Source organism: Cnephaeus nilssonii (assembly GCF_951640355.1).
Source record: "Cnephaeus nilssonii genome assembly, chromosome: 12".
Classification (NCBI taxonomy): Eukaryota; Metazoa; Chordata; class Mammalia; order Chiroptera; family Vespertilionidae; genus Cnephaeus; species Cnephaeus nilssonii.
In genome coordinates, this window is record NC_137083.1 from 77,830,225 (window position 1) to 77,843,928 (window position 13,704).

Below are 13,704 nucleotides of genomic sequence, written 5' to 3' on the forward strand. Positions count from 1 at the left end.
AATTTAGAAATGCGTATGGGATTTCTGTGCACGTGTAAAGAGAAAAGCTTAAAACAGATGTGCGCAACTGTCTGATTTTTGGACATTTTAGATAAAGTTTTTGAGCTGAGCTTAGCTTTTGGCGGTGTACAGGATAAAACCCCAAAGACTGTTTTTTTCCCTCGGGAAGATGGCGGATTTGACCCCCAAAAAAATACAGGCTGGCTTTCCAAGGCAATTTCTAAGGAGAAAAAAAAAATGTGGTCTTTTTAAATTAGGCAGGTGGGCCAAGGTTTCCCCACCCACAGTGACCTCTAAGAAAAGAATGACAATTTTGCATTTGAATGGCTACAGGTTTGCTTCTTGACTTCCCCAGCAGAAAGAATTATGGTCGAGCGGCTTGGCCAGGCCTGTTTTGCCAGCCTCAAGCGTGGTTTTCCAGAGTTGCTGGAAACTTAAAGACTTTGAAGTTTACTAAATCAAATGACAAAAACTTATATGTAAATATTTTGAAATGACATAATACTGAAATGTCAATCTGAGTATGCCTCTAATGAAATCTAGAGGATAGAATTTAATCTGTTAATTGAATATGCCTTGTATTTTATTTGAAATGTATCCTTAAAAATGTAAAAGTATTATTAAGTTAAGTATTTAACTTGCTGCCGAAAATTTGAAACTCTAAAAGCTGGCCTGAAAATTATTCTGGAAGGGAATGAAAAAAGATTTCCTTCAAATGTCTAAAAAAACCCCAAAAAACACTGTAATTATAAGTCAATATATTAGGCCTTGTAAAGAAAAGTAATTTGTGTTTTTTGCCTTCCTGACAAAGCTTATGTAAGATTACTCAAAGACTAACTGCAAAAATTTAATTAATGTCAAAACCTAGGACAGATGGATTTAAATTGGCTAATTAAATTAAATGAATATTCATAAAAACACCAGCCTACGTTCAGGTGTGGGAATAAACAAGTCATCTTTTCTGTCAAACAGTTTAGACAGCCGCCATTTTTGACTGTATGAGTTGGCAGCCGCCATGTTGGCCGCATGGCTTGCAGCTCCCCTGGGGGCCGCCATCTTGAAACGACAAAGGCCAACCCCTCCCTTTGAATTAGCCAATCACGAAAGACTGTGCTCCTGAGCTCCAACCAAGAGCAAAGAACGTCGGTGTGCGTGCGCTTCCAGACCATGTGTGCGCACCCTTACCAGGACCCCTGACTTAGGGGGGCTTGCCTTATTTCTAACACAGGGAATGGTATTAGCTGCCACATTAAAAGAGATGTTATACCTCAGGTATTAACGATTTTTACAGGTGGATCCGGTTCTGGAAAGGCTGGATCTACTGCAGCAGGGGAGCAAAGGTCCTTCAAACCCCTTATATTTCAGCACAATGGGTAGAAATACAAGCTCTTATTTATGCCTTGACAGATTTTGCTATGGAGCCCATCAACCTATAGTGATAGTGCATATGTGGTAAGTATGGCCAAAATTATTAAAACAGCTACTATAGGGCATACTAATTCAGAGGAACTCTTTCATTTATTTTTCAGCCTTCAAAAGGTTATTTGAGAATGACAATTTCCATGTTTTATTGGCCATATTAGATCCCATTCTGGCCTTCCAGGTCCCTTGGCTAAAGATAATGAGGAATTAGGTCACCTTGTTGCCTCAGTAGAGGAGGTCACTCCGTTATCCATGGCACAGGCCTCACATGCCCTACATCATCAAAATGCCTCTGCCTTGCACAAGGAACTCCATATTTCCCAAGAGTAGGCTCACCAAGTGCCAAGCAATGCCCTCAGTGTGTTATCCACCTCCCTGTGCCAGGGTTAGGGGTAAATCCCCGAGGACTTAAACCTAATCAAATCTGGCAAATGGATGTCATTCAATAGTGGAAAAAGCCAATCGTACTCTTTTTATTTTTAATTTCTTTATTGATTAAGGTGTCACATATTTGTCCTCATCCCCCCATTCCCATCCCACACCCCTCCCCATGGATGCCCCAACCCCCTGTTGAACTTAACCATTGGTTAGGCTCATATGCATGCACACAAGTCCTTTGGTTGATCTCTCTCCCCTCCCCCCACCTTCCCCTATCCTCCCTCTGAGGCCCGATAGTCCGATCGATGCCTCCTTGTTTCTGGTTCTGCTCTTGTTCATCAGTCTATGTTGTTCATCATTTCCCCTAGATGAGCGAGATCATGTGTCACTAGAGATATACTTATAAGAACTGAATGTGAGACGAGCAGTAATAGTTATGCTGACAGGCAAATGAATCAGTCTGTAGTGAGTTTCTTTCTGGACCAACAGTTCTTTTGAGACCCAATATCAATGTCCACCAGTTCCTTATGTGTACATGTCGGCACTGACCCCTCAGCTCTGGATGGTGGACAAATGGTGGTAATGCAGGTCCGACTCCCTCTGGTTTGGTCTCGGCCGGACCCAGGGGCACGGCTTCACCCGGACTCAGGGGCACGTGGCCTCACCCGGACCCAGGGGGTGTGTGGCCTCACCTGGACCCAGGTGCGCGCGGCTTCACCCGGACCCGGGACCCAGCCTCACCCGGATCCAGGGGCACACGGCCTCACCCGGACCCGGGACCCAGCCTCACCTGGATCCAGGGGCACATGGCCTCACCCGGACCCAGGATCCAGCTTCACCCGGACCCAGGGGCGCGTGGCCTCACCCGGACCCAGAGGCGTGTGGCCTCTCCCAGACCCAGGGGCGCGTGGCCTCACCCGGGCCCGGGACCCAGCCTCACCCGGATCCAGGTGCACACGGCCTCACCCGGACCCGGGATCCAGCTTCACCCAGACCCAGGGGCGCGTGGCCTCTCCCAGACCCAGGGGTGCGTGGCCTCACCCGGATCCAGGGGCACACGGCCTCACCCGGACCCGGGATCTAGCTTCACCCGGACCCAGGGGCGCATGGCCTCACCCGGACCCAGGGGCGCGTGGCCTCTCCCAGACCCAGGGGCACGTGGCCTCACCCGGACCCAGGGGCGCCAATCGTACTCTTAAAATGCAATTGCTAAAACAAAAAGGGGGAGATGGATGTTATGTGTCACCTCAAAACAAACTCAGTCATGCTCTTTATACTTTAAATTTTTTGAATTGCGATGCAGAGGATCCTGTACAGCAGCTGAAAGGCATTGGGCCTCCTGTACAATAGCCTCCTGTATCGGCTCTGGGTCACTGTCTCTCCATCAGAAGAGGGCAGTGGTCCCACCCGGACCCAGCTTTTTCCTTCTATCTCTGTCTTTTTCTTTCATTTTCTCAATCCCCAGCCGCCGCTACTCAGGAACTGGACCGCTCTCTAGCCGTGCTGGACGTGGAAAAGAGAGAAATATTTACAACTAACCTTTAACCATTTGCTTTGACCTAGGTAATTGCCTATGGAAGGAATAGCAAACAGACTTTGTAGATGCTGGATTCATTATTTTGTTAGCACAGATTAGATTAAATGTTCAGCTTTTGATTTTTGCTTGGAGGTTTTAATTTCTTAGACACTTAAATTTGGTGTTTGCTTTATCTCATAAGTTTTGAAAAGTATTTTCACTATTTGGTTCTAAATAATTTCTAATTTCCATTTATATGTTTCTCATTTTTCTAGTTATTTTTCTTTTGTCATTGATTGGTTTTTAACCTGTGTGATTGTCTTGTGACCAGAGCATGTGGTCTATATGATGCAAACTCTTTGACCCCACCAGGCACACTTACTTTAGAGGGTCTTTGCTTTTGCTTCTTTGCATGAATAGCTCTTTCCCAGGTATTTGCAGTGCTTACTGTTTTGTTCAGGCCTTGATTCAAGTATCACCTTCTCAGTGAGAACTTCCCTGGCCACCTACCTAAAATTTCACACACCCTCTTCCACTTCATATTGCTCTTCCCTGCCTTAATTTACCCCTTAGCATTTAGCACTTTCTAATATTATCCAACATGTTCCAAGCAAATAGGGAAAGAAGTAAGACATTAAGGGATGTGTACCTGGACACAGAAACAAAAGAAATATAAGCTGTAGGAGAAAGGGAAGGTTGAATGTCTGGACTCTGTCTGCAGTGAAATTGAAGAGTAGTGTAGTGTGGTTAGAATGACACTCCTGGGAAGTCAGGGTTGTGGTCAGAGTGTGACTTTACATTAAGATTTAAGAGGTTATTTATTAGATGAGTTCCAAATGATGATGAAATCAGGGTAGGGGCAGGGAAAGGTACTTAAATAGAATATGGGTGACGGTTGTAGGAGGATCATGAATGAAGAAATTTTAAAGATGTGTTTTGAAGGGCTCTGGACATTGCCCAACAAGCTGGTGGGACTTGGGGTAAAGGAAAAGATGTGAATTAATGTCAGAGCGTCCATCTATTGGTCAGAGCTGCTTGATGGAATAGCCCTTGATTACCATTCTCTGGCTTCTTCCTGTGATTAAGGAAGAGATTGGTTGGCTTTCCCCTCTCTGGCCCTTTTGCCTGGTTCCCTTCCGTGTGTGGGTTTAAGGTGGCCAATGTGGAAGTGGGAAGGCCTAGAATGGTTTGAGGAAAACGATCTAAATAGAAATCTCATTATATATTGCTCTTCCTTGCCTTATTTTACCCCTTAGGATTGAAGAAGGGATTGGCTCCTTAGATGTATAGTTTCTTATTGGAATCGGCAGCCTATGTAGTTAGTCTTGAACTTCAGAATTCCATGGCCTTTTAAAGAAATAGTGCTTTTGTTTTTGATGTTGTTTGCTTGTTTTTCGCCTACCCTCAAGTGAATATTTTAGGAACTTAGAATGTGTTTTAGTTTAAAAATCTAATGTTTCACCTACATATCTCTATTCTTTACATTTTTGTTGCAAAGGGGCAAATTTGCAACCTTTTGTCTTATTTGCTTTGATGGTTCCATTCACGTTGCTTAGAGAATATTTTCTTCCACTTCTAAGTAAAGCAGTTGTTTTTATGTGCATTTCTTTCATTTGCTAACAGCTGACTGGACAGCACTTTCACTGGTGCCTGACTTTCCTTCTGAGATGCAGTCATTTCCCGCTTCTTTGGTATTATTGTAGTGGGAGAGTTTTTGTTTGTTTGGGTGTTGCTGTTGTTTTGTTTGTTTTTTTAAGCTTTTGAATTGATATGTGGTAAAATAACTACTTGGTTGGCAAGAATTGAGCTATTTACCGACCATTTTCTAGACTTATGGCTTAACGTATAAACAGCTTAATTTTTGAAGTTGGACTTAATGCTGATTTGCTTTGTTTGGATTTGGGGTGGTGGTGATACTACTATTTCTACAATTATTTCATACTGCAGAAATAAGGAATAATGTTAGTATCGCTTTGTAGATTTCTTCTATTTGTACATTACTTATATAGGGTTTCTGTGCCCTAATATTCTGTGAGACTATTTTGTATGTATGTTGGTCTCTTTACAAAGAATTCCTCGGGAAGTTTTGTGAGGCCTCCATGAAGACCAGATACCAGAAAGTGTAGGGGAAACATCAATGCGATGTTATTTGTTTGTTTTTTAATCCTCACCCGAGGGTATTTTTCCATTGATTGTTTTTTTTTTTCAAACAGGGCAAGCAACTTGGTTGCCTCCCAGAAAAATACCTGGGAGAGGGAGGGACATCTTTCCATTGATTTTTAGAGAGAGTGGAAGAGAGAGGGAAAGACAGAGAACTATAAATGTGAAAGAAACATCAATTGGTTTGATGTTCTGTTGTTTATAGGACATCATAAGGAGAGGGGAAATAGAATTATTTGAACTCTGTTAACATATGAAAACATTCATATGTAAAGAACTTTTGTGAGTTTATTTGAGCCAAACTGTCAACAATTGTTGGGAAGCAGAAGCTCAACAAATTGAGATAATGCTCTGAGAATGGTGGTTTTTCACCTATTTTATCATCAAAGGTGGAGATGTAAGTGGATTACAGGAAATCCATTGGTGATAGATTAGGGAGGGAAAGCAAAGCTGGGGAACCTCTAGGATTGGATAAAAAATGAAATGATAGACACCATGCTTTTACATAGGTGGGACAAGATAGATAACAGTCAACAATTAACATGATAACAATAACAATGAGGGAATTTTTAGTCTCCTCCCTGGTGCCATTTGTTGTGCCCAGAGGGGTCCAGAAAAAGTAACCCTGACTTTCCAAAGTTATGTTATCTTACATTCAAAAAGACAGTAGGCTCAGTAAAAATCTAAGTTAATCTTTGTCAGGAGATACTGGCCTTGGACATAACAATCCTAACTAATAAAATAGTAATATGCAAATTGACCGCACCTTCGCTACGCCCAAGCCACGCCCACCAGCCAATCAGGGCGAGTATGCAAATTACCCAACAAAGATGGTGGTTAATTTGCATACGCTGAGGGAGGGAGGAGTGAAGACTGAAGACAACTTAGAAGGAAGAGGGAGGAAAAGCGGAAAGTAAGGTGGCTGCCAGAGGGAAAGCCCGGGCGAAGCGCGGCGGGGCAGGACGGGCGGCAGCGGCGCGGGGGTGCAGGCGTGGTGGCTGCAACGGCCGCTTGCAGGATTGAATCCTGCAAATGGGCTACTAGTCCTATATAATAAAAGGGTAATATGCAAATTGACCCTAAAGGCAGAATGACCAGAATGACGCCTTGACCAGTCACTATGAGGTGCACTGACCACCTCTCGGCTCCGATCGCCCAATGGCGAATGGGGAACCGGGGGTGGGTGACAGGGGATGCTGGCAGTGCCAGGCCTAGGCCCCCACTCCAAGGGTCGCCCCAAACAGAGGGCAACCCGAGACGGGTGGGGTGGGGTTGGCGAGCCAGAGGGAATGGCCAACCTCTTGGTCCCTCCCCCTGGCCGGCAGGCTCCAAACGCTCGATGGCGAATGGGAAACCGGGGGTGGGGGGCGGGGCCGGCTGTGGGCAGCCGGGGAAGATGGTCCTGATCACAGGCCAGGCCTAGGGACCATACCCATGCATGAATTTTGTGCGCCAGGCCTCTAGTCCACTATAAACTGCTTTTTAATTAAAGGTTTTAATTTCAGACCATCCTTTGTGGTTATGTTAGGTCTCTTGAGTTTGCAAGGCCACCACGCAGGCCTTCCCTGAGTTAGCCAGGTTAGCATGTGGCCCCTTTTCGTCCACAATGCTTTTGCTTATAAATTTAAAATGTAACTGTTTAATCTAGAGTAGGCATTAGTGTAGGTTTAATCTTTGATTAGAAAGTGAACTATTTTTTTAGTTGCTTATTTTTAATAACAGATTTTAAGATCCTCGGGTTAAAAGAGTTACAATTTTATAGTTGGAAGGGATCTTAGATGTACTGTCATGACACGTGTTGGACTGGTATTTCCCTCATTAAAAGTTAGAATCTGGAAAAAAAACACACCACACTGAAAGCAATCCAGAACAAAGGTGGAGCAGTATCCATTAACATGGACAGGTGAATAAGTCAGCTATTTTGCTGCCATTGGTTTCCTGAGCATTAACTCATTGGCCTGTGTTTTTAATTGTTGCATTTATTTTTTAATTTGGCTATTCACATATTTTCTTCCATTTGAATCTTTAATAGTATGCATAGGGATCCTAAGTAAATAGTTCAGAAGTGCAAAAGGTGGTTTGAGAAACGTTGAATATGAACTTGGTGGAAGATTTACAGATATCCTGAAGTGTCTAACTTATCTATCCTTCTCTTTTAGGAAACTGAAAATGGCCCTTCAGCTATGCTAGGTCTATAATGGGAAGCATCACAGTTCGATATTTCTGTTATGGATGCCTTTTTACATCTGCGACCTGGACGGTTTTGCTTTTTGTTTATTTCAACTTCAGTGAAGTGACTCAGCCACTTAAGAATGTGCCCATCAAGGGGTCTGGGCCCCATGGGCCATTCCCCAAAAAATTCTATCCCCGTTTTACCCGAGGTCCAAGTCGAATATTAGAATTACAGTTCAAAGCAAACAAGATTGATGATGTGATAGATAATCATATTGAAGATGCAGAAAAAGGCAACATGAAATTCTCTTCTGAATTGGGTAAGTGTATTTGATTTTTGCTAGCAGCATGTCAGTATTTAATCATTGGAAGTTTAAGTTTTAATTATTCTTTAAGTCGTGTGTTGCTCAGGGGATCAGAAATGTATCATTTCCCCCCCACCAGTTTATTTTGTTCATGAACTAGCTGAGGTCTTTATGATTTTTGTAGAATTAGAGGGGAGTTATATTCTAATATGTCCAATTCAGACTTCAGTACTTTATGAGGACTTGGGAGAACCTAGTAAGGTCCAGAATAGGAAATAAGAAATTAAGTGTTTGGAAAGACAGTGGAACCTATGGGGAAGGATTTTAATTGCTATTATTATTTAATATGGGAATATGTTTGACTCTAAGATATTTTGAAAGTCACAAAATTAGTTAAAACAACATAAACCACTGGGTTTAGAAATAATTTGAGATTACTTATGTTTAATTTCTGCTTATACAAATTAAGTTGCTGTAAATATTTAATAAATATAGAATTTTATAAAATCTGAGTATAAAATAGAAGCCTTTGTCTTCAAAAATTCTTTTCAAGTTGATAGCAAGAATCGACTGTATATGTTTTTGAATATTATAATTCTCGAGTACTGGTTTTAGCAAACTTTATTTTAAGGGATAAATGAGCCATTTTGGTTTTCTTTAAAACTTAAAAGGAATTTGATCTTATCATGGAAGCATAAATTAGTATTTCAAGAAATTGAAAGATAGAATGTAAAGGAAATATTAAAACATTTTTGTATCTTAGTTCCAAAAAAATAAAATCAGTTTCTAGGATTTAATGTTTTTTAATACATGAAGTTAAGAGTATTTAAAATGATATGAGGAAACAGAAGCTAATACTTCAGTTTTCATAAAGTACGTCTTCTAATCTTTTTCAAATAGCCATGTAGATATTTTAAGAGTATTAGTGGGAAAAATTCTTATTCATAGTTACTTTGGTAAAACTTTTATTCAGAAGTAATGTTGGGTTTATTATATTTGCCTTAGAAAGAAGCAGCGAGAGAATTGTAGCTATTTGAAGTGACAAACCCAAATTGCCTCACCGAACAACTAAATTCTCAAAAAGATTCTAAAGAATACACAAAAATCTATTACAGCTAATAAATGAATTCAGCAAATTTACAGGGTACAAGATCAACATGCAAAAACCAGTTGTATTTTTGTACAAGTTAGTAGCAAGAATACTATCCAAAAGAATAAAATACTTAGGAATAAATTTAACTAAGGAGGTATAAGATTTGTACACTGAAAACTACAAATCATTGCTGAAAAAAATAAAAGCAGATCTAAATACGTAGGTTTATGGAGTGAAATACTAAATACTGTTAAGATGTCAGTACTACCCAAAGCCAATCTACAGATCAAATGCAAACTTTATTGAAATCCCCACAGCCTTTGTTAAAGAGATGGAAAAGCTGATTCTAAAATTAATGTGGAGCCTGTCAACATAAGGAAATGTTCAAACATGTAGAAATCCTATCTAATAAAGAGAGAATAAACTAATTGACCCTCACACCATCACAAAGATGGCGGCGCCCACAGCCAATAAGGAGGGAATATGCTAATTGACTGCCCTGCCCTCAAACATGGTGGCATTCACAGCTAATAAGGAGGAAATATTGCTAATTGACTGCCCCACCCTCAAAGATGGCGGCACCCACAGCCACAAGATGTCAGTGCCCAGTCCCCTCAGGCCCACCGGGGTGGCAGGCAAGCTCCACGCGCCTGCCTCCGGAGTTCCCCAGTCCCCTCAGTCCCCTCAGTCCCCCAACCGCTCAGGGCTGGCCCAAGGCACAGGAAAGCTTCGGATGGCGGCTGCCCAGCTGCCCAGGGCCGCCCGAGACTAAGGTAACCAGGGCTGGCCAAGGCTTGCGCTTCCGGCAGTGGCAGCAGCAGAGGTGTGATGGGGCATCACCTTCCCCTGATTGCCAGGTCACCTCCCGCCCCTGAGGGCTCCTGGACTGTGAGGGGGCAGGCCGGGCTGAGGGATGCCCCCTCCAGTGCATGAATTTTCATACACTGGCCCTCTAATCTGTATATATAAAAGCCAAGTGACCAGAACAATGGAACGACCGGAACAACCAGTCGCTATGAGGCGCACTGTGGCGGCCAACCAGTCTGATTGGGGCCCCGATTCTCTCAACCTTCCACGGCCCCTCCCCCTGACCGGCCAGCCTGGCCCCCGAGCGCCCCCCATCCCAATCTCCAACTGCCCATGGCCCCTCCCCTCCACCAGCCCAACCCCGATCAGCTCCCATTGGGGTGGGCGGCCAGATCTCACAGTGCACAAATTCATGCACTGGGCCTCTGGTGTTTTATAAAAATTTATTTGAGCCAAAAAGAGGGATCAGGATCTCAATGGACGGAGATAAATGCTTCTAAAAATAACAGTTTGCAGTGTCTTTTATGCATTAGAAATTAAGGAGGGAATGTAAGAAAGATTACATAGAGGTGGAAGAAAAGCAACTCAGGGATGCGATTACAGGGTAGTTAAGATTATGTGCTTTCTTGAGAGGTCTGAAAAGGGGCATTTGAAAAGTGTATTAGTCTAGATGCACAGAAACAATGGACAGGGCTTGCTTAAGGCAAAGATAGGCCTCTTCCCGTCCTCCCTCCCTCTTCCCTCAGATTCATCAGTCTGTTCCATGCTTCCATGCCTCTGACTCGATTTTATTCACCAGTTTATTTTGTTCATTAGATTTCTTGTTTGTTTATTTTGATATTTTTAGATTTAATTGTTGATAGATCTGTACTAGTATTTGTTGCCATTTTATTGTTCATATTTTTATCTCTTCTTCCTCTTCTTAAAGAAGACCCTTTAACCTTTCATGTAATACTGGTTTGGTGTTGATGAACTCCTTTAGCTTTTTTTTGTTTGTAAAGCTCTTTATCTGACTCTCAATTCTAAATGAGAACTTTGCTGGGTAGAATAACCTTGGTTGTAGGTCCTTACTATTCATCACTTTGAATATTTGCCACTCCCTTCTGGCCTGCAATGTTTCTGTTGAGACAGTCATATGGGTGCTCCCTTGAATTCTTGGTGCTTTTAAGATTCTCTCTTAGTCTTTAACCCTTGTTGTTTTCATTATGATGTGTCTTAATGTGGGCCTCTTTGGGTTCCTCTTGTTTGGGACTCTCTGCGCTTCCTGGACTTGAGTCTATTTCTTTCACCATGTAGGGGAAGTTTTCTGTTATTATTCCTTCAAATGGATTTTCAATATCTTGCTCTCTTTCTTCTACTTCTAGCACCCCCATAATGCGAATGTTAGTATGCTTGAAGCCAGAGGATCCTTACACTTTCTTCATATTTTTGGATTCTTTTTTCTTTTTGCTCTTCTGATTCGGTGTTTTTTGCTTTCTCATATTTCAAATCTTTGATTTGATTCTCAGAATTCCCTATTCTACTGTTGAATCCCTGTAAATTATTCTTTATTTCACTTAGTGTATGCTTAATTTCTGAATGGTCCTTTTTTCATGTCTTTGACATTCTCTAAGATCCTTGAAAGTCTCATGAAGATCCTTGAGTAACTTTATAACCGTGGTTTTGAATTTTGTATCCAATAGCTTGCTGGCTTCCATTTCTTTCTTTTGTGACATGTTTCTTTGTCTCTGCATTTTGGCTGTATCTCTGTTTGTTTCTATGTATTAGGTAGAGCTACTATGTCTCCTGGAATTGTAGAATGGCCTGTGTAGTAGGTGTCCTGTAGGGCCCAGTGGCTCAGCCTCCCCAGTTACCTGAGCTGGGCACTCTAGGTGCCTCCCTGTGTGGGCTGTGTGCACAGTCTTGTAGTTGAGCCTTAATTGCTGTTGGCATCATTGGGAGGAGTTGACCTTCAAGCCATTTGGCTGTGAGGACCAGCTGCGACTACAGAGAGAAAGCTGTTGTTCAGGAAACATCCCTGTGGAGCAGGACTTGGCTTCAGTAAGGCTTTGGTGCTCTCTGAGTTTGCCCCCATGAGTGTGTCACTTGTGGATGTGTAGAGTTGTAATCTGCTATGGTCTGAAGCTGTCCACCGGGTGCACTGGCTCTAGGGCTTCCAGGGATCACACAGCAGGAGCTACCGAGGGATCTGCAGAGGGCTGCTATTTTCTATGTGTATTGGGCTTGGAGGTGCCTAGGCAAGGCCCAGCTGTGAAGCAAGACAGGGTGGGTGCTAGTGCTGGGTGTAGGGCCTTTTATTTTTAGGTTTGGGGCACACTTTCATCAGCTGCAGCTTGTTTGAGAGATTTAGCAGTCTCCAGAACAATCTTGAAAAAGAACTACGTTGGATGACTCATATGTCCTGATTTCAAAACTTCTGCAAAGCTATAGTAATCAAAACAGTGTGGTACTGGTGTAAGGACAGACATAGATTAGTGGATGGCTGATAAATATAAAATAAACCTATGACAGCTGTGGTCAATTGATTTTAAAAAAAGAATGTGCTGCCGAAACCGGTTTGGCTCGGTGGATAGAGCATCGGCCTGGGGACTGAAGGGTCCCAGGTTCGATTCCGGTCAAGGGCATGTACCTTGGTTGCGGGCACATCCCCAGTAGGGGGTGTGCAGGAGGCAACTGATCGATGTTTCTCTCTCATCGATGTTTCTAACTCTCTATCCCTCTCCCTTCCTCTCTGTAAAAAATCAATAAAATATATATTTAAAAAAATATATTTAAAAAAAAAAAAAAGAATGTGCCAAGGCTCTAGCTGCTTTGGCTCAGTGGATAGAGCATCAGCCCTTGGACTGAAGGGTTCCGGGTTCAATTCTGGTCAAGGGCACATACCTTGGTTGCAGGCTTGATCCCTGGCCCTGGTCGGGGCATATGCGGGAAGCAGCCAATGGGTATGTCACTATCTCTCCCCCTCCTTCCACTCTTAAAATCAATGGGAAAATATCCTCAGTTGATGATTAACAACAACAAAAAGAAGGTGCCAACACAATTTAATGGGGAGAGAATAGTCTTTTCAACAAATGGCATTGAGACAACTAGATACTCACATGTAAAGGAATGAAGTTGGACCCTTACCTCATATCATATATAAAAATTAACTCAAATTGGATCAGACCTAAATGTAGGAGCTAAAATCATAAAACCCTTAGAAGAAATCATAAGAATAAATCTTCATGACCTTGGATTTGGCAATGGTTTCTTAGATATGACACCAAAAGTACAAGCAACAAAAGAGAAAAAAATTGGACTACATCAAAATTAAAAACTTTTGTAACATCAAAGAATACTACCAAGAAAGTGAAGGAGACAACCCAAAAAATGGGTGAAAATGTTTGCAAACATATCTCTAACAGGGGTCCATTATCCAGAATATTTAAAGAACTCTTAAAACTCAAGAATGAAAAGACAAATAGCCCAATTTCATAGACATTTCTCCAAAGAAGAAAGCCAACCAGCACATGAAAAGATGTTTTACATAATTAGTTGTTACAGAAATTCAAACCAAAATGAGATACATCCTCTAGGATGGTTATAATTTTTTTAAAAGGAAAGTAATAAGTGTTGGTGAGGATGTAGAGAAACTGGAACCCTCAGATACTGCTGCTATGAATGTAAAATGGCGCAGCCACTGTGGAAAAGAGTTCCTCAGTAAATAAGCATAGAATTACTGTATGACCTAGCAATTCATTCCATTCCTGAGTATATACTCAAAAGAATTGCAAATAGGTGTTCAAACAAAAATTTGTGTACAAATTGTTTAGCAGCATTTTTCTAAATGGACAAATGGTGTAAACAACTCA

At 42.1% G+C, this 13,704-nt stretch overlaps 1 protein-coding gene across 3 annotated transcripts in view; it reads left to right on the forward strand.

The window, feature by feature from the left end:
• GALNT11 (polypeptide N-acetylgalactosaminyltransferase 11) overlaps positions 1-13,704 on the forward strand; it is a 74,341-nt gene that overhangs the window by 27,208 nt on the left and 33,429 nt on the right. For all 3 annotated transcript variants that reach the window (XM_079786351.1, XM_079786349.1, XM_079786350.1), the window contains one exon: positions 7,636-7,968. In XM_079786351.1, the coding sequence (XP_079642477.1) occupies positions 7,674-7,968 (295 nt within the window). In that variant the 5' untranslated portion in view covers positions 7,636-7,673. The remainder of the gene's footprint in view (positions 1-7,635; positions 7,969-13,704) is intronic.